The sequence below is a fragment of the Notolepis coatsorum genome, assembly GCF_963971535.1.
Source record: "Notolepis coatsorum genome assembly, chromosome: 5".
Lineage (NCBI taxonomy): Eukaryota > Metazoa > Chordata > Actinopteri > Aulopiformes > Paralepididae > Notolepis > Notolepis coatsorum.
Window position 1 is genome coordinate 55,602,807 of NC_140169.1, and position 27,818 is coordinate 55,630,624.

A 27,818-nucleotide genomic window follows, 5' to 3' on the forward strand; every position below is an offset into this window, starting at 1 on the left:
GGTTGGATGCACTTCAAGCTGCTTCCACATGGAGGCAACTTGTCTTTTTTGTAGTTGTGGGAACTACTTTTTCTGGCGGATGGTTTTTTCAATAAATCTTCGATTAATGTGTGTTTATTGTATAGAAATAAGGTTGGATGAATCTGGCAGTTGTATAAAAGCTTTACACCACTTGTAGTCGTGATTTGTGACCAATAAACCATGCCTAGGGGGGTCTAACGACCCTCGGCTGCGCCTCGGGCCTAACGACCACCCCTAGGCATGGTTTATTGGTCACAAACCACTCCTGCGTGTGATGTAATGCTTAAATAACCTGCCTGCAAGCAGCACTTAACCCCATCATATCCTGTCTGCAAGCAGCACTTAACCCCACCATAACCTGCTGTCTGCAAGCAGCACTTAACCCTAACTGAAGTATACAGTATTCACATAAGGTGCGGTATGCATAAGGTAGTATATTGTCCTTTGAGGTTCCTAGTAGTTGGATGTCTGGCAGCAGTCCCTGCCCACTGTTGTGGAGCCTGATGGCCGCTGGTATGAAGGACTGGCAGAGGCGGTTAGTTGAGTGTCGGGGGGGGGTATGAGTCTGTGACTGAACGTGCTTCTCATCTTGATTAGCTCATCGTAGCTGACTCTATAGAAGAGACATTTCCCATAATGTTGGCGTGTTCCTTTAATCACACGATGGATTGTTTTGTGTGTTGTTCCAGAGGAGTCCTCCCTCCTCGGTGTCGGACCTGTTCTGTGACCTGAGGGACGGGGCACGGCTGCTGGACCTGCTGGAGGTGATGAGTGGCCAACGCATGGTGAGTCCCCCCAGGGTGCTAATCAACCTCTTAGAGTTTCAAGTTTGTTTAGTCACAACAAAATACAGAATACTTTATATGAAATGGTTATTTCTGAAAGAGCCCCTGGTAGTGTGCTACATACAGTAAAAAAGAAAGTAGGTTAAAAAAAAGTTATTAAGAAGTAAGTAAAGTCAATATACTGTACATATATACAATAATATACAACACGGTAAAATGAGCAACAGTGAGGTACAATGCAGAAATGAGATGTGGTACAAACTTAGAGTAGGGTGCAAATGAGGTATGGATGTAGTGCAAATCTCTTTAATAATAGATAAATATAAAGTGTGTTAAAGTGTCTAAAGTGAATAAAGTGAGTGGTAAGGTGAGTGTTTGTTTAAAGTGAGTGTGTACATGTGGATGTTTGTGCAGTGAGTAGATGATGGGTTGATGATGATGATGATGATGATGATGATGATGATGATGATGATGATGATGATGATGATGATGATGATGATGGGTTACATAGTGTCATTGTCATTGAGCATCGGGCCCCGTTCCCCGTACCTGGATAACTGAGTTAGCCGGATAACTTTCGGGTAATTCTGACTTAAGCCGGACTTTCCGATTCCCCGTACCTGGATTTTCCAAATCACCATGACAACAGATCCAAAAGTTTGAGCCTGGTCGAAAGCAGAGTTTAAGTTCAAGTTAGCCTGAACCATCGCCACGCCCCCGCAAAAAAGTGACAGCCCGTTTCCTGAAATTATTCCCACAGTCTACGATCTGCATTATACCATTCTGAATTACGTTTTTGTGCTCCATTCTTCCAGAGGGGGCTTTTGAAATGTAAAATAGACCCAAAATGCTGATACTAAATTCACTTTGTCCTAAATAATGCACGTTATATATACCGTGGCGCTCGCTCGGTGCGATGTACACATTATGACGTGGTTATTTTAATTGTAACTGGGATTAAGATGTCTGATGAGATGCGCTGTTTGACGGATTTGAGAAATTGAATGAGCCGTTGACGTCACATTAATGAATGAGGATAAAGAAATAAAACTTAATTCAAAATAAAGAATATTCTAAACACGGGTCTCTCGTTCATTAATGTATAAACAATGAATTTATCCCATCTGGCACAGTGGTGCAGCAGTAGTGCTCAAGCCTGCCAACCCAGCGACCGGTGTTCGAAACCCCGTGTTTCCAATATAATTTTTTTGAATATAATATTAATGATTATACGCCAAAGTAGCCTGGTTTTAAGTTAAAATATTATAAATCTACATGCATTGAGGATGTCATTCTTTATATAGCTCTCAACGTGCACCAAATTGAATTATTCCTATATTGCAAAAAGAAGGAAAAGACTAGGGTTTCGAACCCCGGTCGTCTGCGTGAAAGTCAAAAGAACAACCCGTTAGACCACAGTGGAGATAAGTTAAAGATCAACTATACATCAATCAATGGGTAAGAGAGCCGTATCGTAATTCTGTATAACAGTTTAACTAATTATTTTCGCTAGCAAGATCTCATTTGATTATTCAATCCAGCAGGCAAGTTTAAAGAAATATAATCTGATTGATTGAGGTAATGAGGGACTTAAAATTAGCCTATAGATAACGCATTTAACTTGTCGGCGAGGCGATTGAGTCGTATTGCAATCTGTCAATAAAGTTTTAAATCAATTAATCAATCAATGCCGTTAGAGAATCAGGATCTCTGCCATCGATACGTGCTGGCTTTTCACCTGAAGCGGCCGCGCGCACTTAGCCTGGGTCTCAAGTCTGAATCGAGTTAACGAGACTGAATCCACCTTCGAGGAACAGGAAAATCCCGGCTTCAAACATCGGGTTAACTGAATCTGGATAATGACATCTTGATCGACTTAGTTGAACCAGGTACGAGAAACAGGGCCGATGGCCTGGGGATAGAAAACAAACAACAACAAGGTGCTTAAAAAGTCCTTGAAATGAAAATCAACCATTCGCATTGAAAGTGTTGTCCATTGTTCTGAATCAAGAAATATAATCTTTTAATCTAAAGTCTAACTAATTGTCGGAAATTGGTAAATATTGGATCAGATTTTCTTTTCAATAAAAAACAGCATTTAAAAGTGAATTGTATCCTTTGAAATGCCCTTTTAAGATGAGAAATAGTGCTTGGAAAAGTACTTGAAAGTCCTTGAATTTCATTTAGCAATGTCTGTGGGAACCCTGTATTATTATTACTACTCTTGGCCTGAGTTCATATAGTTAACTCACCTTTTCTTTACCACTGCATCACCGGATCAACCGGATCACCGGATCCTCTCTGCAGAGGAGGGAGAGGGGCCGTGGAGTCTTCCAGCAGAGGGGCGACATGGAGACGGCACTGACCTTCCTCCAGACGCGATCAGTAAGAGTCACTGCAGCACAACGTGTCACAGGAGTTCAACGAATTAATGAATTAATGAATGAACAGGAATTCTTGGACAAGTATAAGTTAGACGCAGGGGTGGGCAATTAATTTTTACAAGGGGCCACATGAGAAACCTGAACTGTGTTGGAGGGCCGAACCAATGATAACTTGAACTTAATTCTGCTCAATATTCATTATCTCCCATTGTAAAAATTTACCGCAGGCCGGACACGGACGCCCAAAGGGCCGGAAGTGGCCCGTGGGCCGTAATTGCCCAGGTCGAGCTTGAAAATAACGTGAACTAGTATTTTTGTAATTATTTATTTATCTCATAGTGGATAGGTATATTATTTTTTATATTGATAGATAACTTATTACATATTAATATGATATTGTAAGGAAGGGGCAGGACCAGATAAGCTTAGCTTCTTTCTGTGCCTTCTCGAACAAAACCATTTTTGTCTTGAGCTATGTTGACAATTGCTTCCATGTCTAGGAAGATATATTTAATTTTATTTGTATTTGTATTTTATTTAGTTTCTTATTTAATTTTTTATTTAGTTTTTGTTATTTTCTGTTGTTTCAAGTTTGTGTGTTTATGGTTGTTCGAGATAAATAAAGATCAAATCAAATGAATGGTTTACTGTATCTCGAACAATAAAAATAATCAAGAAATAACAATGTAAAATAATTTGCAAGATAATTTGCTGTGAAAAGAAAAAGATATAATAAAATAATAAACAAAACAATCTCTTGTCCGAAAAGGAATAGGAAGAAGCAATTAGCTCATCAGGTCCTGCCCCTTTGTTGCAATAAAATAAAAAAAAAATAAAAAAAAATGTCAAACACAGTGATCAATTGTGTTCCAACAAAATCATCCGCAAACATTAACATACTGTTAACACTTTGAGCGCCACGCCGGGTTTTCCTTTTTACCCGCTGAATGCCACCATCGGCGCCAATGTTAACGTTAATATCGCCTAATCTATGTTTTAAATTATGGCTATGTGTCTAATCTGCCCATCGCATTATCAAAGACTATTTTCCAGTCAGTGCTGTCAAGGCAGATTGGTTTTTTATCGCGTCGTTTCCGTTTCAGAGCATTTAGAAAAGCCCCCGTTTTGAAATAAAAAACAGCCCATTCTGGGGCATTCTATGAAAATCGTCTTTTACTGGAATATTCCACAACGTTGATATTCGTCGGCCTTTTTATGAATCGTTTTCAAATAAACGCTAGATGATCAATATTATACGTGCACGCAAGCACATTCGGGCCGCGCACGGATAATCGCCGCGTTGATTTCCTCTTGGACTTTTACAGTGAAACCGAAAGAGGACATTTCACAAAACAGCTTATAACTTCATCAAACTTACTCTGATTATCCTAACACTGATAACATAGAGTCCTTACCTGACATCAGATGGTATCCAACTGGTATATTCCAATTCCTGATCACCATTCGAAAAAATCGATAAGTGTATAGATCCAACGCGATACAGTAGAACTCCATGATCAGCGGGGCTCTGAGGTTCCAGAATGAACTGTGGTAAGCCCGGCTGCATCAGTGGACTGGAAAATGTGGAGTACCGGATTTTTTTCCCCATTCATTTTCATTTTGTCCATTCCAAAATCCCTTATGTCATCTGGGAGATGACAGGGGCCGCTTTTTTCCACAATGATCGCCGGCGCCGCTCGGCTATACTCGGGTAGGCTCGGGTGATGCAATATGATTTCAGATCGCTAAAAAAAAAAATAATAATAATTCCGAGAAATCTCGTGAGTGGCTTTCAACCACCTATAAATAAACTCGAGTATTCTCGTGTGTGGCACGGAAAGTGTTAATGAATAATAGTTATTTTACAATCAATAGGCTGTCCATCGAGTATCAGAACAGATCAGAGCAAAAAACTGAAACAAACGAAACAAGACAACCATTATGTCCAATCATTTCAACATCTGCATTTAATGAGTTGAATTAATGAAAGGTTTCTCCCAGAGGAGAGCAAAACCCCAAATGTTACATAAACAACAACACAATGATTATGTCCAATCATTTCAACATCTGCATTTAATGAGTTGAATTAATGAAAGATTTGAATTTGAACGTAAAGATTTGAATGTGTGTCAACTTGAACAATGTTGCCTGCAGGTCAAACTGGTCAACGTCAACATCTCGGACCTAATGGAAGGACGTCCCACCATCGTCCTGGGTCTCCTGTGGACCATCATCCTCCACTGCCACGTGAGCTCCTCTTAGCTACCCACTGGCAGAGGTCGTAGTTCAACCCCAGGTCTCTGAGCTTGAGCTTGGAGGGGACTATGGTATTGAATGCTGAGCTGTAGTCGATAAACAGCATTCTCACATAGCTCCCCTGCCTCTTGTCCAGGTGTGATGCTGCCGTGTGCAGCACATGGGCTATGGCGTCCTCCGTGGACCTGTTGGGGCGATATGCAAATTGCAGGGGGTCCAAGGTGTTGGGGAGGGAGGTGAGAGCTACAGGGCGATAGTCGTTGAGGCAAGCAGGCTTGGATTTTTTGGGTACAGGGATAATGGTGGAGTTCTTCAGACAGGTGGGGATGACAGACTGTTCTAAGGACAGGTTGAATATGTCAGTGAATACCGGGGCCAGTTGATCGGCACAGACTTTTAGGACGCGTCCTGCTGCCTTCCTGGTATTCACTTTCTTAACTATTTGACGGCCACCAGCTTTCGCCATCTGCACTGTTTGGCGCCAGCGTTAATGACCATTTTAGCGATGTTTGCACACCCATCGTGTGTTCTGTATTATAGCTATGGAGACAATAGTATGGCTCATTGTTCATAGTCCCTTACTGACTAATCAGTTAATTTCTACACATTGTAGTTTGTTACACGCTACACGCTAAACATCGCCCCATTTCCAAAATAATCCAGTCTTTTTCCATAGATGGCGAGATATGACACGTTATATGCAATAAGTCCAAATCGTTCTGGTTGATCGCCTGAAGCCCCAAATAGTCCCAAATCAAAGGTATATACCATGTACATATGTGTCTTCACAAAATCATCAATGGGGGGGGGGGTCGTTTTAACTCAAAACTGTGATCGTTACCAAAAGCAAGTTTTACGTCCGGTAAACTACCACACTGTGATCGGTACAGAAGCATGTTTTACGTAAAAAAAAGATACCAGCAGGTTACCTAAGATAGACCTTACCTCAGTCAGAAAGTACTCCAAAATAAATAAATCCAAGTGATCCCATCATGGCGATCGCAATTACTTGTGTATATGGGCATGGCTACCATACGGGAAATAATAGCTCTGAGGCACCAAATCTTCCACCGATTGCTATGTTGTGATCCACTCCTAGGCTGATACAGCCGGAGTGGATCACAAGACAAGTGATATCCCCAGTTCCCAGTTCAAAGGTAGGCGATACTGCCACCCGGTGAGATTCGAGCGTCATTGCAATTCCAACGTAGGCAGATCAATCAGAGACACCGGCTAGAATAGACAATAGGTATAATATACAATAGGTGTAATATGAAATAGACAATAGGTGACCCTCTGTCTCTTCTCGCCTCTCTGTCAGATTGAAGAGCTGGCCAGCACTCTATCTTTCAGTTCTCGCCACTCGTCCCTGGACTCCTTGACCAGTGTGGACTCTGGATCTGGTAGTCCCGGCCTGGGAAGCCCCACGCCAGGCAGCCCGAAGCCCAGAGCTGTGACCTCTCCTCTCCACACCCGCTTCAGGCTTTCCGCCAAGAAGGCCTTGCTCCTGTGGGTCCGGGACCAGTGCCAGAGGTGGGTGTCTCACTGCAGCTAGCCTGACACAGTGTCATCACCACAGATAACCTGACACAGTGTCATCACCACAGATAACCTGACACAGTGTCATCACCACAGATAACCTGACACAGTGTCATCACCACAGATAACCTGACACAGTGTCCCACCACAGATAACCTGACACAGTGTCATCACTGCAGATAACCTGACACAGTGTCATCACTGCAGATAACCTGACACAGTGTCATCACCACAGATAACCTGACACAGTGTCCCACCGCAGATAAGCCGATGCAGTGTCAGACAAATCAGACAGGCGTCTCATAAAAATATCTCTTTCTCCACTCTTGGAGGCCTAATAAAGATGGTTACTTGTGCCCTTTTCCACATTCCAAACGCTGGATGGTAGAGATGGACCAGCACCAGGGGAACAGGGGAGAGGGAACTCAAACACCTGGGAGGGAAAACAGACTGCGAGGAACCGGGTTTCCTGTCCAGAGCAGAGCAGAGGAAAGTGAACAAGAGAAGAGGAGAGGAAAGTGAACAAGAGAAGAGGAGATGAAAGTGAACAAGAGAAGAGGAGAGGAAAGTGAACAAGAGAAGAGGAGGTGAAAGTGAACAAGAGCAGAGGAAAGTGAACAAGAGCAGAGGAGAGGAAAGTGAACAAGAGCAGAGGAGAGGAAAGTGAACAAGAGCAGAGGAGAGGAAAGTGAACAAGAGAAGAGGAGAGGAAAGTGAACGAGAGCAGAGGAGAGGAAAGTGAACAAGAGCAGAGGAGAGGAAAGTGAACAAGAGAAGAGGAGAGGAAAGTGAACAAGAGCAGAGGAGAGGAAAGTGAACAAGAGCAGAGGAGAGGAAAGTGAACGAGAGCAGAGGAGAGGAAAGTGAACGAGAGCAGAGGAGAGGAAAGTGAACAAGAGAAAAGGAGAGGAAAGTGAACAAGAGAAGAGGAGAGGAAAGTGAACGAGAGCAGAGGAGAGGAAAGTGAACAAGAGAAGAGGAGATGAAAGTGAACAAGAGCAGAGGAGAGGAAAGTGAACAAGAGCAGAGGAGAGGAAAGTGAACAAGAGCAGAGGAGAGGAAAGTGAACAAGTGAAGAGGAGAGGAAAGTGAACAAGAGCAGAGGAGAGGAAAGTGAACAAGAGAAGAGGAGAGGAAAGTGAACAAGAGAAGAGGAAAGTGAACAAGAGCAGAGGAGAGGAAAGTGAAAAAGAGCAGAGGAGAGGAAAGTGAACAAGAGCAGAGGAGAGGAAAGTGAACAAGAGAAGAGGAGAGGAAAGTGAACGAGAGCAGAGGAGAGGAAAGTGAACAAGAGCAGAGGAGAGGAAAGTGAACAAGAGAAGAGGAGAGGAAAGTGAACAAGAGCAGAGGAAAGTGAACAAGAGAAGAGGAGAGGAAAGTGAACAAGAGAAGAGGAGAGGAAAGTGAACAAGAGAAGAGAAGAGGAAAGTGAACAAGAGCAGATGAGAGGAAAGTGAACAAGAGCAGAGGAAAGTGAACAAGAGAAGAGGAAAGTGAACAAGAGCAGAGGAGAGGAAAGTGAACAAGAGAAGAGGAGAGGAAAGTGAACAAGAGCAGAGGAGAGGAAAGTGAACAAGAGCAGAGGAGAGGAAAGTGAACAAGTGAAGAGGAGAGGAAAGTGAACAAGAGAAGAGGAGAGGAAAGTGAACAAGAGCAGAGGAGAGGAAAGTGAACAAGAGAAGAGGAGAGGAAAGTGAACAAGAGCAGATGAGAGGAAAGTGAACAAGAGAAAAGGAGAGGAACGTGAACAAGAGAAGAGGAGAGGAAAGTGAACAAGAGCAGAGGAGAGGAAAGTGAACAAGAGAAGAGGAGAGGAAAGTGAACAAGAGCAGAGGAAAGGAAAGTGAACAAGAGAAAAGGAGAGGAACGTGAACAAGAGAAGAGGAGAGGAAAGTGAACAAGAGCAGAGGAGAGGAAAGTGAACAAGAGAAAAGGAGAGGAAAGTGAACAAGAGCAGAGGAAAGTGAACAAGAGCAGAGCAGAGCAGAGGAAAGTGAACAAGAGCAGAGGAGAGGAAAGTGAACACACTGCAAACCACAAACACTAATCTAATGCCTAAACAGGCCTAACATATAGTCAGTGGACCATTCTGGAAAATTTGGGGACCATGCTGGAAATACGTGTTGTCAATTTTGCATGTCATCCCTTGGATTTGTTGTGTCTTTGGATCCATAAATGCAATCAATCAATCAATCAATCAATCAATCAATCAATCAATCAATCAATCAATCAATCAATCAACCAATCAATCAATCAATCAATCAATCAATCAATCAATCAATCAATCAATCAATCAGTGGCCTAAACTTGATCTTGCATAATCGTCCAGTGACTGCTATGCTATGGTAGTAGGAGAGGGGAAACACACTGCCATGGCCACAGAGACACCCGTTCACCCGTTCATCACTTTCACTTTCTCTCTCTCTCTCTCTCTCTCTCTCTCTCTCTCTCTCTCTCTCTCTCTCTCTCCCCTCTCTCTCTCTCTCTCTCTCTCTCTCTCTCTCTCTCTCTCTCTCTCTCTCTCTCTCTCTCTCTCTCTCTCTCTCTCTCTCTCTCTCTCCCCTCTCTCTCTCTCTCTCTCTCTCTCTCTCCCCCCTCTCTCTCCCTCCAGGGCGGGCTGCTCCCTGAGTGTGAAGGACTTCAAGTCGAGCTGGCGCAGCGGGGAGGCCTTCCTGGCCGTCCTGTGTTCCCTGCGGGCGGACCTGGTGCCGGACCTGAGCCTGGCCCGGTCCAGAAGCCACCGGGAGAACCTGGAGGAGGCCTTCAGTCTGGCCGAGCGCCAGCTCCACATCCCCCGCCTGCTGGACCCCCAGGGTGAGAGGAGAGGAGAGACACACAGTAACAAGGTGTATAGGGAGGTGTAGTCTGCCGTCACTCTGGACCGCCCGCGAGGTCCACCCGTTTAGGGATTTATCAGCTATTGTAACAATTCTGCCTCATGAACATTGAAAAGCTTTCCATTTTTTCACAAAATGAGTTCCCTTCTATCACTAACGTTATTGTTTAAGCATTTTTGGTTGAAATAAAATTCGGCGATTTTTCTTTACGGTTAATTGCGAATATTTTCATGTTGAGCTATAGATTGTGGATGACTACGCACAGAAAGGTACACCATGCAAATGTCCATGCTTTATTTGTTTTAAACGAGACAATTTAGAAATGGGCAATGGGGAAATACGTTGCGTTTTCAAGATGGTGGACCGGCCGGAAACAGCAATGACGTAACCACTACACCTCCTCCCTATTCAGGAGGAGGACGCCACCATCACCACGGGACAATAAAAACATTGATGTAGGGATGGTTGCTTGAAGAGAGACAAATGTTAAGCCCTGTAACTGTATATGTTGGGACATTTTCAATATTCCCACGGTTCCTTAAAAAGTTTTAAATATGATTTTGATTCCAATCGATGCTAATCAACCACTTAAAGTGATAATGTGTGGGAGCGGCTGGGTAGTGTAGAGAGAACCCTCCTACCACCGCAAAGACCCACGTTTCAAATCCCAGTGTCAGCGGTCCCTACGGCTCGGTCAGAACAGAATTGTCAGTGTTGCCGGGTGGGAAGCCGGTGGGTGAGTATGAGTCCTGGTCGTTGCAAACAGCGACTCCTACTGGTCGGTCGGGGCGCCTGTTCAGCAGGGAGGGGATCTGGGGGAGATAGCGCGAACCTCTGCACGCGTTACGTTCCCCCAGTGAAACTCCTCGCTGTCAGGTGAAAACAAGTGGCTGGCAACTCCACGTGTATCGGAGGAGGCATGTGGTAGTCTACACCCTCCCCAGACCGACAGTAGGGCAGCATGTGATAGTCTACACCCTCCCCAGACCGACAGTAGGGCAGCATGTGATAGTCTACACCCTCCCCAGACCGACAGTAGGGCAGCATGTGATAGTCTACACCCTCCCCAGACAGTAGGGCAGCATGTGGTAGTCTACACCCTCCCCAGACAGTAGGGCAGCATGTGATAGTCTACACCCTCCCCAGACCGACAGTAGGGCAGCATGTGATAGTCTACACCCTCCCCAGACAGTAGGGCAGCATGTGATAGTCTACACCCTCCCCAGACCGACAGTAGGGCAGCATGTGATAGTCTACACCCTCCCCAGACAGTAGGGCAGCATGTGATAGTCTACACCCTCCCCAGACCGACAGTAGGGCAGCATGTGGTAGTCTACACCCTCCCCAGACCGACAGTAGGGCAGCATGTGGTAGTCTACACCCTCCCCAGACCGACAGTAGGGCAGCATGTGGTAGTCTACACCCTCCCCAGACTGACAGTAGGGCAGCATGTGATAGTCTACACCCTCCACAGACCGACAGTAGGGCAGCATGTGATAGTCTACACCCTCCACAGACCGACAGTAGGGCAGCATGTGATAGTCTACACCCTCCCCAGACAGTAGGGCAGCATGTGATAGTCTACACCCTCCACAGACCGACAGTAGGGCAGCATGTGATAGTCTACACCCTCCCCAGACCGACAGTAGGGCAGCATGTGGTAGTCTACACCCTCCCCAGACCGACAGTAGGGCAGCATGTGGTAGTCTACACCCTCCCCAGACCGACAGTAGGGCAATGCAATGACCAGGAAGGGAATTGGCAGGGAGACAAAATTGGGATGGGAGAAAAAGATAGAAAGGCAAAAGAAATTAATAAAGATGAAAATATGATTTTGATAGGTCAAATGTATTCGATTACAGTGTTTCCCAGGTAGAATAAGACCCGCCCAGGTAGATTAAGACCCACCCAGGTAGGTTAAGACCCGCCCAGGTAGATTAAGACCCGCCCAGGTAGATCAAGGCCCGCCCAGGTAGAATAAAACCCGCCCAGGTAGATTAAGACCCGCCCAGGTAGAATAAGACCCGCCCAGGTAGATCAAGGCCCGCCCAGGTAGATTAAGGCCCGCCCAGGTAGATTAAGACCCGCCCAGGTAGATTAAGACCCGCCCAGGTAGAATAAGACCCGCCCAGGTAGATTAAGACCCGCCCAGGTAGAATAAGACCCGCCCAGGTAGATCAAGGCCCGCCCAGGTAGAATAAGATCACAGCACACAGACCAGCGTGGACCTTCAATTTGAGAAGCTATGACATCTACCTATTCAGAATAGTATTCAGCCCTGCGTTCCGCATCGCCCTGCGACAACTCCTCTTGCAAGTCACGCTAACTAAATGTTGTGTGCAGTGAAAACTCCACGTCTCATTAGTGGGGCAAAAGTATTTCACCTCTCATTCACTTCCATTCAAAACCACACGAACACAGAAGGAAAAACATTCAATTCCAGTAGAGATAAGAGAATCTGTGACTTGATGACAAAAGTCTGCAAGTTCAAGTTTCAAGTTTATTTTTATTTGTCACGTATAAAGTAACACGTACATTACAGTGAAAGGCTTGGTTCTGTATGAGCCCCTGAGAATGTGCTTCATACAGTAAACAAAGTAAAAGAGGAATAAAGGCCTATATACAAAACTAAAGTACAAAATGCAAACAAAATGCAAAAATGCATTCTGTAATAGTTTTCAAGTTCAAGTTTGCTTTTATTTGTACGAGCTCCTGAGAATGACTCTCGTCGTGTCGCTCTCTGCTCTCTCCCTCCGCCTCAGACGTGGACGTGAAGGAGCCGGATGAGAAGTCCATCATGACCTACGTGGCTCAGTTCCTGCAGTACTCCAACCACACGCCGCCCGCCGACCCCGAGGACCTGCAGGTCAGAGGTCAACTCTCTCTCTCTCTCTCTCTCTCTCTCTCTCTCTCTCTCTCTCTCTCTCTCGCTCTCTCTCTCTCTCTCTCTCTCTCTCTCCAGCTAGTCTACAGATGCAGCTCTCAGGTCTCTGAGCTCTGCTCTGCTCTGCTACTGCTGCTGTGGTAATCACGCACCATTAACCTGGCAGTGCTGTTAACGAGGCGTTAACGATACTGCGCTCTTGCAATTCGATTTTTTAGAGCTGGATCTGTAGCTGTTGGCCAAAAACACCTTTCCCAGAGTTTTAAGATAGAATTATTTAAAATTATTACATGGCGTTTTAACATTCGCCAAAATACTTGATTGTGATTGGTCAATAGCGCTCGGTTGCCCCTGACAGCGTTAAATTATTTCTCGATAATTCACCGCTGCTACGGGCAACGCGCAATAATAACCGCTGTTAGGGGCAACAGAGCGCTATTGACCAATCACAATCAAGCATTTTGATCGCAGTCACGAAAGCTAAGCTTTACCATTATGCACAGCTGCACTACATCAAGTGCAATCAAGTCCACACACCTGCCGGCGATGACAGAGGAGCAACAGAACAACTGCGTCTGCATTTGATCTTGTCTTGTTGATGGTGTAAAATTAATTGCGTATATTGTTAGTAAGTTAGCCCTGTAATAAGCGGGATAATGTATAGCTATACTCGGTCATTGTCGCAAAATAATTGACCTTCACTGACGTTTAGAACACCTCGGCTGCGCCTCTGTGTTCCAGAACGCTGTGTCGGTCAATTATTTTGCGACAATGACCTTGTAGCTATACATTATCCCTTACTTAGATTATACAATTGATATCGTGGTGATATATACCAATAGTAGTACCATGGTAAATTATTCATACAATAGCTGGTACCATGATAAACCTAAAGTTATCATCAAACTACCATGATAATTTTGAGGTGAAAGGTGAAAGATGGAGATTTCTTTGCGGTGTAACATTATGGATAGATTACAGATTACAGAAATGTTATAAGTAGGCTATCGCTGGCTTTTCAGGCAAGTAGCTATGTTGTAAATCTGCTTCAGGAGATGGAACTCTCTACTACTGCTCATCTGCCCTCTCCTGTCTTCTCCTGTCTTCTCCTGTCCTCTCCTGCCCTCTCCTGTCTTCTCCTGTCTTCTCCTGTCTTCTCCTGTCTTCTCCTGTCTTCTCCTGTCTTCTCCTGCACTCTCCTTTCTTCTCCTGTCTTCTCCTGTCTTCTCCTGTCTTCTCCCGTCTTCTCCTGCCCTCTCCTGTCTTCTCCTGTCTTCTCCTGCCCTATCCTGCCTTCTCCTGTCTTCTCATGCCCTCTCCTGCCTTCTCCTGTCTTCTCCTGTCTTCTCCTGCCCTCTCCTGTCTTCTCCTGCCCTCTCCTGTCTTCTCCTGTCTTCTCCTGTCTTCTCCTGTCTTCTCCTGCCCTCTCCTGTCTTCTCCTGCCCTCTCCTGCCCTCTCCTGTCTTCTCCTGCCCTCTCCTGTCTTCTTCTGCCCTCTCCTGTCTTCTCCTGTCTTCTCCTGTCTTCTCCTGTCTTCTCCTGCCCTCTCCTGCCCTCTCCTGCCCTCTCCTGTCTTCTCCTGTCTTCTCCTGCCCTCTCCTGTCTTCTCCTGTCTTCTCCTGTCTTCTCCTGCCCTCTCCTGTCTTCTCCTGTCTTCTCCTGTCTTCTCCCATCTTCTCCTGCCCTCTCCTGTCTTCTCCTGTCTTCTCCTGTCTTCTCCTGCCCTCTCCTGTCTTCTCCTGTCTTCTCCTGCCCTCTCCTGTCTTCTCCTGCCCTCTCCTGTCTTCTCCTGCCCTCTCCTGCCCTCTCCTGTCTTCTCCTGCCCTCTCCTGTCTTCTCCTGTCTTCTCCCGTCTTCTCCTGTCTTCTCCTGTCTTCTCCTGTCTTCTCCTGCCCTCTCCTGTCTTTTCCTGTCTTCTCCTGTCTTCTCCTGTCTTCTCCTGTCTTCTCCTGTCTTCTCCTGTCTTCTTCTGCCCTCTCCTGCCCTCTCCTGCCCTCTCCTGCCCTCTCCTGCCCTCTCCTGCCATCTCCTGTCTTCTCCTGTCTTCTCCTGTCTTCTCCTGCCCTCTCCTGTCTTCTCCTGCCCCCTCCTGTCTTCTCCTGCCCTCTCCTGCCCTCTCCTGTCTTCTCCTGTCTTCTCCTGTCCTCTCCTGCCCTCTCCTGTCTTCTCCTGCCCTCTCCTGCCCTCTCCTGCCCTCTCCTGTCTTCTCCTGCCCTCTCCTGCCCTCTCCTGTCTTCTCCTGTCTTCTCCTGCCCTCTCCTGTCTTCTTCTGCCCTCTCCTGTCTTCTCCTGCCCTCTCCTGTCTTCTCCTGCCCTCTCCTGTCTTCTCCTGCCCTCTCCTGTCTTCTCCTGCCCTCTCCTGTCTTCTCCTGCCCTCTCCTGCCCTCTCCTGTCTTCTCCTGCCCTCTCCTGTCTTCTCTTGCCCTCTCCTGCCCTCTCCTGTCTTCTCCTGCCCTCTCCTGTCTTCTCCTGCCCTCTCCTGTCTTCTCCTGTCTTCTCCTGTCTTCTCCTGTCTTCTCCTGTCTTCTCCTGCCCTCTCCTGTCTTCTCCTGTCTTCTCCTGTCTTCTCCTGTGTTCTCCTGTCTTCTCCTGTCTTCTTCTGCCCTCTCCTGCCCTCTCCTGCCCTCTCCTGTCTTCTCCCGTCTTCTCCTGCCCTCTCCTGCCCTCTCCTGTCTTCTCCTGTCTTCTCCTGTCTTCTCCTGTCTTCTCCTGCCCTCTCCTGTCTTTTCCTGTCTTCTCCTGTCTTCTCCTGTCTTCTCCTGTCTTCTTCTGCCCTCTCCTGCCCTCTCCTGCCCTCTCCTGCCCTCTCCTGCCCTCTCCTGCCATCTCCTGTCTTCTCCTGTCTTCTCCTGTCTTCTCCTGCCCTCTCCTGTCTTCTCCTGCCCTCTTCTGTCTTCTCCTGCCCTCTCCTGCCCTCTCCTGTCTTCTCCTGTCTTCTCCTGTCCTCTCCTGCCCTCTCCTGTCTTCTCCTGCCCTCTCCTGCCCTCTCCTGCCCTCTCCTGTCTTCTCCTGCCCTCTCCTGCCCTCTCCTGTCTTCTCCTGTCTTCTCCTGCCCTCTCCTGTCTTCTTCTGCCCTCTCCTGTCTTCTCCTGCCCTCTCCTGTCTTCTCCTGCCCTCTCCTGTCTTCTCCTGCCCTCTCCTGTCTTCTCCTGCCCTCTCCTGTCTTCTCCTGCCCTCTCCTGCCCTCTCCTGTCTTCTCCTGCCCTCTCCTGTCTTCTCCTGCCCTCTCCTGCCCTCTCCTGTCTTCTCCTGCCCTCTCCTGTCTTCTCCTGCCCTCTCCTGTCTTCTCCTGTCTTCTCCTGTCTTCTCCTGTCTTCTCCTGTCTTCTCCTGCCCTCTCCTGTCTTCTCCTGTCTTCTCCTGTCTTCTCCTGTCTTCTCCTGTGTTCTCCTGTCTTCTCCTGTCTTCTTCTGCCCTCTCCTGCCCTCTCCTGCCCTCTCCTGTCTTCTCCCGTCTTCTCCTGCCCTCTCCTGTCTTCTCCTGTCTTCTCCTGTCTTCTCCTGTCTTCTCCTGCCCTCTCCTGCCCTCTCCTGTCTTCTCCTGTCTTCTTCTGTCTTCTCCTGTCTTCTCCTGCCCTCTCCTGTCTTCTCCTGCCCTCTCCTGTCTTCTCCTGTCTTCTCCTGTCTTCTCCTGCCCTCTCCTGTCTTCTCCTGCCCTCTCCTGTCTTCTCCTGTCTTCTCCTGTCTTCTCCTGCCCTCTCCTGTCTTCTCCTGCCCTCTCCTGTCTTCTCCTGCCCTCTCCTGCCCGCTCCTGTCTTCTCCTGTCTTCTCCTGTCTTCTCCTGCCCTCTCCTGCCCTCTCCTGTCTTCTCCTGTCTTCTCCTGCCCTCTCCTGTCTTCTCCTGTCTTCTCCCGTCTTCTCCTGCCCTCTCCTGTCTTCTCCTGTCCTCTCCTGTCTTCTCCTGTCTTCTCCTGTCTTCTCCTGCCTTCTCCTGCCCTCTCCTGTCTTCTCCTGTCTTCTCCTGCCCTCTCCTGTCTTCTCCTGTCTTCTCCTGTCTTCTCCTGTCTTCTCCTGCCCTCTCCTGTCTTCTCCTGTCTTCTCCTGCCCTCTCCTGCCCTCTCCTGCCCTCTCCTGCCCTCTCCTGTCTTCTCCTGCCCTCTCCTGTCTTCTCCTGTCTTCTCCTGCCCTCTCCTGCCCTCTCCTGCCCTCTCCTGCCCTCTCCTGTCTTCTCCTGCCCTCTCCTGCCCTCTCCTGTCTTCTCCTGTCTTCTCCTGCCCTCTCCTGTCTTCTCCTGTCTTCTCCCGTCTTCTCCTGCCCTCTCCTGTCTTCTCCTGTCCTCTCCTGTCTTCTCCTGTCTTCTCCTGTCTTCTCCTGCCTTCTCCTGCCCTCTCCTGTCTTCTCCTGTCTTCTCCTGCCCTCTCCTGTCTTCTCCTGTCTTCTCCTGTCTTCTCCTGTCTTCTCCTGCCCTCTCCTGTCTTCTCCTGTCTTCTCCTGCCCTCTCCTGCCCTCTCCTGCCCTCTCCTGCCCTCTCCTGTCTTCTCCTGCCCTCTCCTGTCTTCTCCTGTCTTCTCCTGCCCTCTCCTGCCCTCTCCTGCCCTCTCCTGCCCTCTCCTGTCTTCTCCTGCCCTCTCCTGCCATCTCCTGTCTTCTCCTGTCTTCTCCTGTCTTCTCCTGCCCTCTCCTGTCTTCTCCTGCCCTCTCCTGCCCTCTCCTGCCCTCTCCTGTCTTCTCCTGCCCTCTCCTGTCTTCTCCTGCCCTCTCCTGTCTTCTCCTGTCTTCTCCTGCCCTCTCCTGTCTTCTCCTGCCCTCTCCTGTCTTCTCCTGTCTTCTCCTGTCTTCTCCTGCCCTCTCATGTCTTCTCCTGTCTTCTCCTGTCTTCTCCTGCCCTCTCCTGTCTTCTCCTGTCCTCTCCTGTCTTCTCCTGTCTTCTCCTGCCCTCTCCTCTCTTCTCCTGCCCTCTCCTGTCTTCTCCTGTCTTCTCCTGTCTTCTCCTGCCCTCTCCTGTCTTCTCCTGTCTTCTCCTGTCTTCTCCTGCCCTCTCCTGTCTTCTCCTGTCCTCTGCTGTCTTCTCCTGTCTTCTCCTGCCCTCTTCTGTCTTCTCCTGCCCGCTCCTGTCTTCTCCTGTCTTCTCCTGCCCTCTCCTGTCTTCTCCTGTCTTCTCCTGCCCTCTCCTGTCTTCTCCTGTCTTCTCCTGTCTTCTCCTGCCCTCTCCTGTCTTCTCCTGTCTTCTCCTGTCTTCTCCTGCCCTCTCCCGTCTTCTCCTGTCTTCTCCTGTCTTCTCCTGTCTTCTCCTGCCCTCTCCTGCCCTCCCCTGTCTTCTCCTGTCTTCTCCTGTCTTCTCCTGTCTTCTCCTGTCTTCTCCTGCCCTCTCCTGCCCTCTCCTGCCCTCTCCTGTCTTCTCCTGCCCTCTCCTGCCCTCTCCTGTCTTCTCCTGCCCTCTCCTCTCTTCTCCTGCCCTCTCCTGTCTTCTCCTGTCTTCTCCTGCCCTCTCCTGTCTTCTCCTGTCCTCTCCTGTCTTCTCCTGTCTTCTCATGTCTTCTCATGTCTTCTCATGTCTTCTCATGTCTTCTCCTGTCTTCTCCTGTCTTCTCCTGTCTTCTCCTGCCCTCTCCTGTCTTCTCCTGTCTTCTCCTGCCCTCTCCTGTCTTCTCCTGCCCTCTACTGTCTTCTCCTGCCCTCTCCTGCCCTCTCCTGTCTTCTCCTGCCCTCTCCTGTCTTCTCCTGCCCTCTCCTGTCTTCTCCTGCCCTCTCCTGTCTTCTCCTGTCTTCTCCTGTCTTCTCCTGCCCTATCCTGTCTTCTCCTGCCCTCTCCTGCCCTCTCCTGTCTTCTCCTGCCCTCTCCTGTCTTCTCCTGTCTTCTCCTGCCCTCTCCTGTCTTCTCCTGCCCTCTCCTGTCTTCTCCTGCCCTCTCCTGTCTTCTCCTGTCTTCTCCTGCCTTCTCCTGTCTTCTCCTGCCCTCTCCTGTCTTCTCCTGCCCTCTACTGCCCTCTCCTGTCTTCTCCTGCCCTCTCCTGCGCTCTCCTGCCCTCTCCTGTCTTCTCCTGTCTTCTCCTGCCCTCTCCTGTCTTCTCCTGTCTTCTCCTGCCCTCTCCTGCCCTCTCCTGTCTTCTCCTGTCTTCTCCTGCCCTCTCCTGTCTTCTCCTGCCTTCTTCTGCCCTATCCTGCCCTCTCCTGTCTTCTCCTGCCCTCTCCTGCCCTCTCCTGTCTTCTCCTGCCCTCTTCTGTCTTCTCCTGCCCTCTCCTGTCTTCTCCTGTCTTCTCCTGCCCTCTCCTGTCTTCTCCTGTCTTCTCCTGCCCTCTCCTGTCTTCTCCTGTCTTCTCCTGTCTTCTCCTGCCCTCTCCTGTCTTCTCCTGTCTTCTCCTGTCTTCTCCTGCCCTCTCCCGTCTTCTCCTGTCTTCTCCTGTCTTCTCCTGTCTTCTCCTGCCCTCTCCTGCCCTCCCCTGTCTTCTCCTGTCTTCTCCTGTCTTCTCCTGTCTTCTCCTGCCCTCTCCTGTCTTCTCCTGTCTTCTCCTGTCTTCTCCTGCCCTCTCCTGCCCTCTCCTGTCTTCTCCTGTCTTCTCCTGTCTTCTCCTGCCCTCTCCTGTCTTCTCCTGTCTTCTCCTGTCTTCTCCAGTCTTCTCCTGTCCTCTCCTGTCTTCTCCTGTCTTCTCCTGTCTTCTCCTGTCTTCTCCTGCCCTCTCCTGCCCTCTCCTGCCCTCTCCTGCCCTCTCCTGTCTTCACCTGCCCTCTCCTGTCTTCTCCTGTCCTCTCCTGTCTTCACCTGCCCTCTCCTGTCTTCTCCTGCCCTCTCCTGTCTTCTCCTGTCTTCTCCTGCCCTCTCCTGCCCTCTCCTGCCCTCTCCTGTCTTCTCCTGCCCACTCCTGCCCTCTCCTGTCTTCTCCTGCCCTCTCCTCTCTTCTCCTGCCCTCTCCTGTCTTCTCCTGTCTTCTCCTGCCCTCTCCTGTCTTCTCCTGTCTTCTCCTGTCCTCTCCTGTCTTCTCCTGTCTTCTCATGTCTTCTCATGTCTTCTCATGTCTTCTCATGTCTTCTCCTGTCTTCTCCTGCCCTCTCCTGTCTTCTCCTGTCTTCTCCTGTCTTCTCCTGTCTTCTCCTGCCCTCTCCTGTCTTCTCCTGCCCTCTCCTGTCTCCTCCTGTCTTCTCCTGTCTTCTCCTGCCCTCTCCTGTCTTCTCCTGTCTTCTCCTGTCTTCTCCTGCCCTCTCCTGTCTTCTCCTGCCCTCTCCTGCCCTCTCCTGTCTTCTCCTGTCTTCTCCTGTCTTCTCCTGCCTTCTCCTGTCTTCTCCTGCCCTCTCCTGTCTTCTCCTGTCTTCTCCTGTCTTCTCCTGTCTTCTCCTGCCCTCTCCTGTCTTCTCCTGCCCTCTCCTGTCTTCTCCTGCCCTCTCCTGTCTTCTCCTGTCTTCTCCTGTCTTCTCCTGCCCTCTCCTGTCTTCTCCTGCCCTCTCCTGTCTTCTCATGCCCTCTCCTGCCTTCTCCTGTCTTCTCCTGCCCTCTCCTGTCTTCTCCTGTCTTCTCCTGTCTTCTCCTGTCTTCTCCTGCCCTCTCCTGTCTTCTCCTGTCTTCTCCTGCCCTCTCCTGTCTTCTCCTGCCCTCTCCTGTCTTCTCCTGCCCTCTCCTGCCCTCTCCTGTCTTCTCCTGCCCTCTCCTGCCCTCTCCTGTCTTCTCCTGTCTTCTCCTGCCCTCTCCTGTCTTCTCCTGCCTTCTCCTGTCTTCTCCTGCCCTCTCCTGTCTTCTCCTGCCCTCTCCTGCCCTCTCCTGTCTTCTCCTGCCCTCTCCTGCCCTCTCCTGCCCTCTCCTGTCTTCTCCTGTCTTCTCCTGCCCTCTCCTGTCTTCTCCTGTCTTCTCCTGCCCTCTCCTGCCCTCTCCTGTCTTCTCCTGTCTTCTCCTGCCCTCTCCTGTCTTCTCCTGCCCTCTCCTGCCCTCTCCTGTCTTCTCCTGTCTTCTCCTGTCTTCTCCTGTCTTCTCCTGCCTTCTCCTTCCCTCTCCTGTCTTCTCCTGTCTTCTCCTGTCTTCTCCTGTCTTCTCCTGCCCTCTCCTGTCTTCTCCTGCCCTCTCCTGCCCTCTCCTGTCTTCTCTTGTCTTCTCCTGTCTTCTCCTGCCTTCTCCTGTCTTCTCCTGCCCTCTCCTGTCTTCTCCTGTCTTCTCCTGTCTTCTCCTGTCTTTTCCTGCCCTCTCCTGTCTTCTCCTGTCTTCTCCTGTCTTCTCCTGTCTTCTCCTGCCCTCTCCTGTCTTCTCCTGCCCTCTCCTGTCTTCTCCTGTCTTCTCCTGTCTTCTCCTGTCTTCTCCTGCCCTCTCCTGTCTTCTCCTGCCCTCTCCTGTCTTCTCATGCCCTCTCCTGCCTTCTCCTGTCTTCTCCTGCCCTCTCCTGTCTTCTCCTGTCTTCTCCTGTCTTCTCCTGCCCTCTCCTGTCTTCTCCTGTCTTCTCCTGTCTTCTCCTGCCCTATCCTGTCTTCTCCTGCCCTCTCCTGCCCTCTCCTGTCTTCTCCTGCCCTCTCCTGTCTTCTCCTGTCTTCTCCTGCCCTCTCCTGTCTTCTCCTGCCCTCTCCTGTCTTCTCCTGCCCTCTCCTGTCTTCTCCTGTCTTCTCCTGCCTTCTCCTGTCTTCTCCTGCCCTCTCCTGTCTTCTCCTGCCCTCTCCTGCCCTCTCCTGTCTTCTCCTGCCCTCTCCTGCCCTCTCCTGCCCTCTCCTGTCTTCTCCTGTCTTCTCCTGCCCTCTCCTGTCTTCTCCTGTCTTCTCCTGCCCTCTCCTGCCCTCTCCTGTCTTCTCCTGTCTTCTCCTGCCCTCTCCTGTCTTCTCCTGCCTTCTTCTGCCCTCTCCTGCCCTCTCCTGTCTTCTCCTGCCCTCTCCTGCCCTCTCCTGTCTTCTCCTGTCTTCTCCTGTCTTCTCCTGTCTTCTCCTGCCTTCTCCTTCCCTCTCCTGTCTTCTCCTGCCCTCTCCTTTCTTCTCCTGTCTTCTCCTGTCTTCTCCTGCCTTCTCCTGCCCTCTCCTGTCTTCTCCTGCCCTCTCCTGTCTTCTCCTGTCTTCTCCTGTCTTCTCCTGTCTTCTCCTGTCTTCTCCTACCCTCTCCTGCCCTCTCCTGTCTTCTCCTGTCTTCTTCTGCCCTCTCCTGTCTTCTCCTTTCTTCTCCTGTCTTCTCCTGTCTTCTCCTGTCTTCTCCTGTCTTCTCCTGCCCTCTCCTGTCTTCTCCTGCCCTCTCCTGCCCTCTCCTGCCTTCTCCTGTCTTCTCCTGTTTTCTCCTGTCTTCTCCTGTCTTCTCCTGTCTTCTCCTGCCCTCTCCTGCCCTCTTCTGCCCTCTCCTGCCCTCTCCTGTCTTCTCCTGCCCTCTCCTGCCCTCTCCTGCCTTCTCCTGTCTTCTCCTGCCCTCTCATGCCCTCTCCTGCCCTATCCTGTCTTCTCCTGTCTTCTCCTGCCCTCTCCTGTCTTCTCCTGTCTTCTCCTGCCCTCTCCTGCCCTCTCCTGTCTTCTCCTGTCTTCTCCTGCCCTCTCCTGTCTTCTCCTGCCTTCTTCTGCCCTCTCCTGCCCTCTCCTGTCTTCTCCTGCCCTCTCCTGCCCTCTCCTGTCTTCTCCTGCCCTCTTCTGTCTTCTCCTGTCTTCTCTTGCCCTCTCCTGTCTTCTCCTGCCCTCTCCTGTCTTCTCCTGCCCTCTCCTGCCCTCTCCTGTCTTCTCCTGCCCTCTCCTGTCTTCTCCTGCCCTCTCCTGTCTTCTCCTGCCCTCTCCTGTCTTCTCCTGTCTTCTCCTGTCTTCTCCTGCCCTATCCTGTCTTCTCCTGCCCTCTCCTGCCCTCTCCTGTCTTCTCCTGCCCTCTCCTGTCTTCTCCTGTCTTCTCCTGCCCTCTCCTGTCTTCTCCTGCCCTCTCCTGTCTTCTCCTGTCTTCTCCTGCCTTCTCCTGTCTTCTCCTGCCCTCTCCTGCCCTCTCCTGCCCTCTCCTGCCCTCTCCTGCCCTCTCCTGTCTTCTCCTGTCTTCTCCTGCCCTCTCCTGTCTTCTCCTGTCTTCTCCTGCCCTCTCCTGCCCTCTCCTGTCTTCTCCTGTCTTCTCCTGTCTTCTCCTGCCCTCTCCTGTCTTCTCCTGCCCTCTCCTGCCCTCTCCTGTCTTCTCCTGCCCTCTCCTGTCTTCTCCTGTCTTCTCCTGTCTTCTCCTGTCTTCTCCTGTCTTCTCCTACCCTCTCCTGCCCTCTCCTGTCTTCTCCTGTCTTCTTCTGCCCTCTCCTGTCTTCTCCTTTCTTCTCCTGTCTTCTCCTGTCTTCTCCTGTCTTCTCCTGTCTTCTCCTGCCCTCTCCTGTCTTCTCCTGCCCTCTCCTGCCCTCTCCTGCCTTCTCCTGTCTTCTCCTGTTTTCTCCTGTCTTCTCCTGTCTTCTCCTGTCTTCTCCTGCCCTCTCCTGCCCTCTTCTGCCCTCTCCTGCCCTCTCCTGTCTTCTCCTGCCCTCTCCTGCCCTCTCCTGCCTTCTCCTGTCTTCTCCTGCCCTCTCATGCCCTCTCCTGCCCTATCCTGTCTTCTCCTGTCTTCTCCTGCCCTCTCCTGTCTTCTCCTGTCTTCTCCTGCCCTCTCCTGCCCTCTCCTGTCTTCTCCTGTCTTCTCCTGCCCTCTCCTGTCTTCTCCTGCCTTCTTCTGCCCTCTCCTGCCCTCTCCTGTCTTCTCCTGCCCTCTCCTGCCCTCTCCTGTCTTCTCCTGCCCTCTTCTGTCTTCTCCTGTCTTCTCCTGCCCTCTCCTGTCTTCTCCTGCCCTCTCCTGTCTTCTCCTGCCCTCTCCTGCCCTCTCCTGTCTTCTCCTGCCCTCTCCTGTCTTCTCCTGCCCTCTCCTGTCTTCTCCTGCCCTCTCCTGTCTTCTCCTGTCTTCTCCTGTCTTCTCCTGCCCTATCCTGTCTTCTCCTGCCCTCTCCTGCCCTCTCCTGTCTTCTCCTGCCCTCTCCTGTCTTCTCCTGTCTTCTCCTGCCCTCTCCTGTCTTCTCCTGCCCTCTCCTGTCTTCTCCTGTCTTCTCCTGCCTTCTCCTGTCTTCTCCTGCCCTCTCCTGCCCTCTCCTGCCCTCTCCTGCCCTCTCCTGTCTTCTCCTGTCTTCTCCTGCCCTCTCCTGTCTTCTCCTGTCTTCTCCTGCCCTCTCCTGCCCTCTCCTGTCTTCTCCTGTCTTCTCCTGCCCTCTCCTGTCTTCTCCTGCCTTCTTCTGCCCTCTCCTGCCCTCTCCTGTCTTCTCCTGTCTTCTCCTGTCTTCTCCTGTCTTCTCCTGCCTTCTCCTTCCCTCTCCTGTCTTCTCCTGTCTTCTCCTGTCTTCTCCTGTCTTCTCCTGCCCTCTCCTGTCTTCTCCTGCCCTCTCCTGTCTTCTCTTGTCTTCTCCTGTCTTCTCCTGCCTTCTCCTGTCTTCTCCTGCCCTCTCCTGTCTTCTCCTGTCTTATCCTGTCTTCTCCTGTCTTTTCCTGCCCTCTCCTGTCTTCTCCTGTCTTCTCCTGTCTTCTCCTGTCTTCTCCTGTCTTCTCCTGCCCTCTCCTGTCTTCTCCTGCCCTCTCCTGTCTTCTCCTGTCTTCTCCTGTCTTCTCCTGCCCTCTCCTGTCTTCTCCTGCCCTCTCCTGTCTTCTCATGCCCTCTCCTGCCTTCTCCTGTCTTCTCCTGCCCTCTCCTGTCTTCTCCTGTCTTCTCCTGTCTTCTCCTGCCCTCTCCTGTCTTCTCCTGTCTTCTCCTGTCTTCTCCTGCCCTATCCTGTCTTCTCCTGCCCTCTCCTGCCCTCTCCTGTCTTCTCCTGCCCTCTCCTGTCTTCTCCTGTCTTCTCCTGCCCTCTCCTGTCTTCTCCTGCCCTCTCCTGTCTTCTCCTGCCCTCTCCTGTCTTCTCCTGCCTTCTCCTGTCTTCTCCTGCCCTCTCCTGTCTTCTCCTGCCCTCTCCTGCCCTCTCCTGTCTTCTCCTGCCCTCTCCTGCCCTCTCCTGCCCTCTCCTGTCTTCTCCTGTCTTCTCCTGCCCTCTCCTGTCTTCTCCTGTCTTCTCCTGCCCTCTCCTGCCCTCTCCTGTCTTCTCCTGTCTTCTCCTGCCCTCTCCTGTCTTCTCCTGCCTTCTTCTGCCCTCTCCTGCCCTCTCCTGTCTTCTCCTGCCCTCTCCTGCCCTCTCCTGTATTCTCCTGTCTTCTCCTGTCTTCTCCTGTCTTCTCCTGCCTTCTCCTTCCCTCTCCTGTCTTCTCCTGCCCTCTCCTTTCTTCTCCTGTCTTCTCCTGTCTTCTCCTGCCTTCTCCTGCCCTCTCCTGTCTTCTCCTGCCCTCTCCTGTCTTTTCCTGTCTTCTCCTGTCTTCTCCTGTCTTCTCCTGTCTTCTCCTACCCTCTCCTGCCCTCTCCTGTCTTCTCCTGTCTTCTTCTGCCCTCTCCTGTCTTCTCCTTTCTTCTCCTGTCTTCTCCTGTCTTCTCCTGTCTTCTCCTGTCTTCTCCTGCCCTCTCCTGTCTTCTCCTGTCTTCTCCTGCCCTCTCCTGCCCTCTCCTGCCTTCTCCTGTCTTCTCCTGTTTTCTCCTGTCTTCTCCTGTCTTCTCCTGTCTTCTCCTGCCCTCTCCTGCCCTCTTCTGCCCTCTCCTGCCCTCTCCTGTCTTCTCCTGCCCTCTCCTGCCCTCTCCTGCCTTCTCCTGTCTTCTCCTGCCCTCTCATGCCCTCTCCTGCCCTATCCTGTCTTCTCCTGTCTTCTCCTGCCCTCTCCTGTCTTCTCCTGTCTTCTCCTGCCCTCTCCTGCCCTCTCCTGTCTTCTCCTGTCTTCTCCTGCCCTCTCCTGTCTTCTCCTGCCTTCTTCTGCCCTCTCCTGCCCTCTCCTGTCTTCTCCTGCCCTCTCCTGCCCTCTCCTGTCTTCTCCTGCCCTCTTCTGTCTTCTCCTGCCCTCTCCTGTCTTCTCCTGTCTTCTCCTGCCCTCTCCTGTCTTCTCCTGTCTTCTCCTGCCCTCTCCTGTCTTCTCCTGTCTTCTCCTGTCTTCTCCTGCCCTCTCCTGTCTTCTCCTGTCTTCTCCTGTCTTCTCCTGCCCTCTCCCGTCTTCTCCTGTCTTCTCCTGTCTTCTCCTGTCTTCTCCTGCCCTCTCCTGCCCTCCCCTGTCTTCTCCTGTCTTCTCCTGTCTTCTCCTGTCTTCTCCTGCCCTCTCCTGTCTTCTCCTGTCTTCTCCTGTCTTCTCCTGCCCTCTCCTGCCCTCTCCTGTCTTCTCCTGTCTTCTCCTGTCTTCTCCTGCCCTCTCCTGTCTTCTCCTGTCTTCTCCTGTCTTCTCCTGTCCTCTCCTGTCTTCTCCTGTCTTCTCCTGTCTTCTCCTGTCTTCTCCTGCCCTCTCCTGCCCTCTCCTGCCCTCTCCTGCCCTCTCCTGTCTTCACTTGCCCTCTCCTGTCTTCTCCTGCCATCTCCTGCCCTCTCCTGCCCTCTCCTGCCCTCTCCTGTCTTCTCCTGCCCTCTCCTGCCCTCTCCTGTCTTCTCCTGCCCTCTCCTCTCTTCTCCTGCCCTCTCCTGTCTTCTCCTGCCCTCTCCTGTCTTCTCCTGTCTTCTCCTGTCCTCTCCTGTCTTCTCCTGTCTTCTCATGTCTTCTCATGTCTTCTCATGTCTTCTCATGTCTTCTCCTGTCTTCTCCTGCCCTCTCCTGTCTTCTCCTGTCTTCTCCTGTCTTCTCCTGTCTTCTCCTGCCCTCTCCTGTCTTCTCCTGCCCTCTCCTGTCTCCTCCTGTCTTCTCCTGTCTTCTCCTGTCTTCTCCTGCCCTCTCCTGTCTTCTCCTGCCCTCTCCTGCCCTCTCCTGTCTTCTCTTGTCTTCTCCTGTCTTCTCCTGCCTTCTCCTGTCTTCTCCTGCCCTCTCCTGTCTTCTCCTGTCTTCTCCTGTCTTCTCCTGTCTTCTCCTGCCCTCTCCTGTCTTCTCCTGTCTTCTCCTGTCTTCTCCTGTCTTCTCCTGTCTTCTCCTGCCCTCTCCTGTCTTCTCCTGTCTTCTCCTGTCTTCTCCTGTCTTCTCCTGTCCTCTCCTGTCTTCTCCTGTCTTCTCCTGTCTTCTCCTGTCTTCTCCTGCCCTCTCCTGCCCTCTCCTGCCCTCTCCTGCCCTCTCCTGTCTTCACCTGCCCTCTCCTGTCTTCTCCTGCCATCTCCTGCCCTCTCCTGCCCTCTCCTGCCCTCTCCTGTCTTCTCCTGCCCTCTCCTGCCCTCTCCTGTCTTCTCCTGCCCTCTCCTCTCTTCTCCTGCCCTCTCCTGTCTTCTCCTGTCTTCTCCTGCCCTCTCCTGTCTTCTCCTGTCTTCTCCTGTCCTCTCCTGTCTTCTCCTGTCTTCTCATGTCTTCTCATGTCTTCTCATGTCTTCTCATGTCTTCTCCTGTCTTCTCCTGCCCTCTCCTGTCTTCTCCTGTCTTCTCCTGTCTTCTCCTGTCTTCTCCTGCCCTCTCCTGTCTTCTCCTGCCCTCTCCTGTCTCCTCCTGTCTTCTCCTGTCTTCTCCTGTCTTCTCCTGCCCTCTCCTGCCCTCTCCTGTCTTCTCTTGTCTTCTCCTGTCTTCTCCTGCCTTCTCCTGTCTTCTCCTGCCCTCTCCTGTCTTCTCCTGTCTTCTCCTGTCTTCTCCTGTCTTCTCCTGCCCTCTCCTGTCTTCTCCTGTCTTCTCCTGTCTTCTCCTGTCTTCTCCTGTCTTCTCCTGTCTTCTCCTGCCCTCTCCTGTCTTCTCCTGCCCTCTCCTGTCTTCTCCTGTCTTCTCCTGTCTTCTCCTGTCTTCTCCTGCCCTCTCCTGTCTTCTCCTGCCCTCTCCTGTCTTCTCATGCCCTCTCCTGCCTTCTCCTGTCTTCTCCTGCCCTCTCCTGTCTTCTCCTGTCTTCTCCTGTCTTCTCCTGCCCTCTCCTGTCTTCTCCTGTCTTCTCCTGTCTTCTCCTGACCTCTCCTGTCTTCTCCTGCCCTCTCCTGCCCTCTCCTGTCTTCTCCTGCCCTCTCCTGTCTTCTCCTGCCCTCTCCTGTCTTCTCCTGCCCTCTCCTGTCTTCTCCTGTCTTCTCCTGCCCTATCCTGTCTTCTCCTGCCCTCTCCTGCCCTCTCCTGTCTTCTCCTGCCCTCTCCTGTCTTCTCCTGTCTTCTCCTGCCCTCTCCTGTCTTCTCCTGCCCTCTCCTGTCTTCTCCTGCCCTCTCCTGTCTTCTCCTGTCTTCTCCTGCCTTCTCCTGTCTTCTCCTGCCCTCTCCTGTCTTCTCCTGCCCTCTCCTGCCCTCTCCTGTCTTCTCCTGCCCTCTCCTGCCCTCTCCTG

General features: G+C 51.1%; 1 protein-coding gene across 1 annotated transcript in view; it reads left to right on the plus strand.

Annotated features, from left to right (window-relative positions):
- syne2a (spectrin repeat containing, nuclear envelope 2a) overlaps positions 1 to 27,818 on the plus strand; it is a gene marked incomplete at its 5' end in the record, with an annotated part of 351,160 nt that overhangs the window by 16,419 nt on the left and 306,923 nt on the right. Inside the window, 6 exons of the mRNA XM_084314110.1 lie at positions 711 to 806; positions 3,114 to 3,191; positions 5,345 to 5,437; positions 6,768 to 6,979; positions 9,597 to 9,799; positions 12,585 to 12,688. Coding sequence (XP_084170236.1) covers positions 711 to 806; positions 3,114 to 3,191; positions 5,345 to 5,437; positions 6,768 to 6,979; positions 9,597 to 9,799; positions 12,585 to 12,688 — 786 coding nt within the window. The remainder of the gene's footprint in view (positions 1 to 710; positions 807 to 3,113; positions 3,192 to 5,344; positions 5,438 to 6,767; positions 6,980 to 9,596; positions 9,800 to 12,584; positions 12,689 to 27,818) is intronic.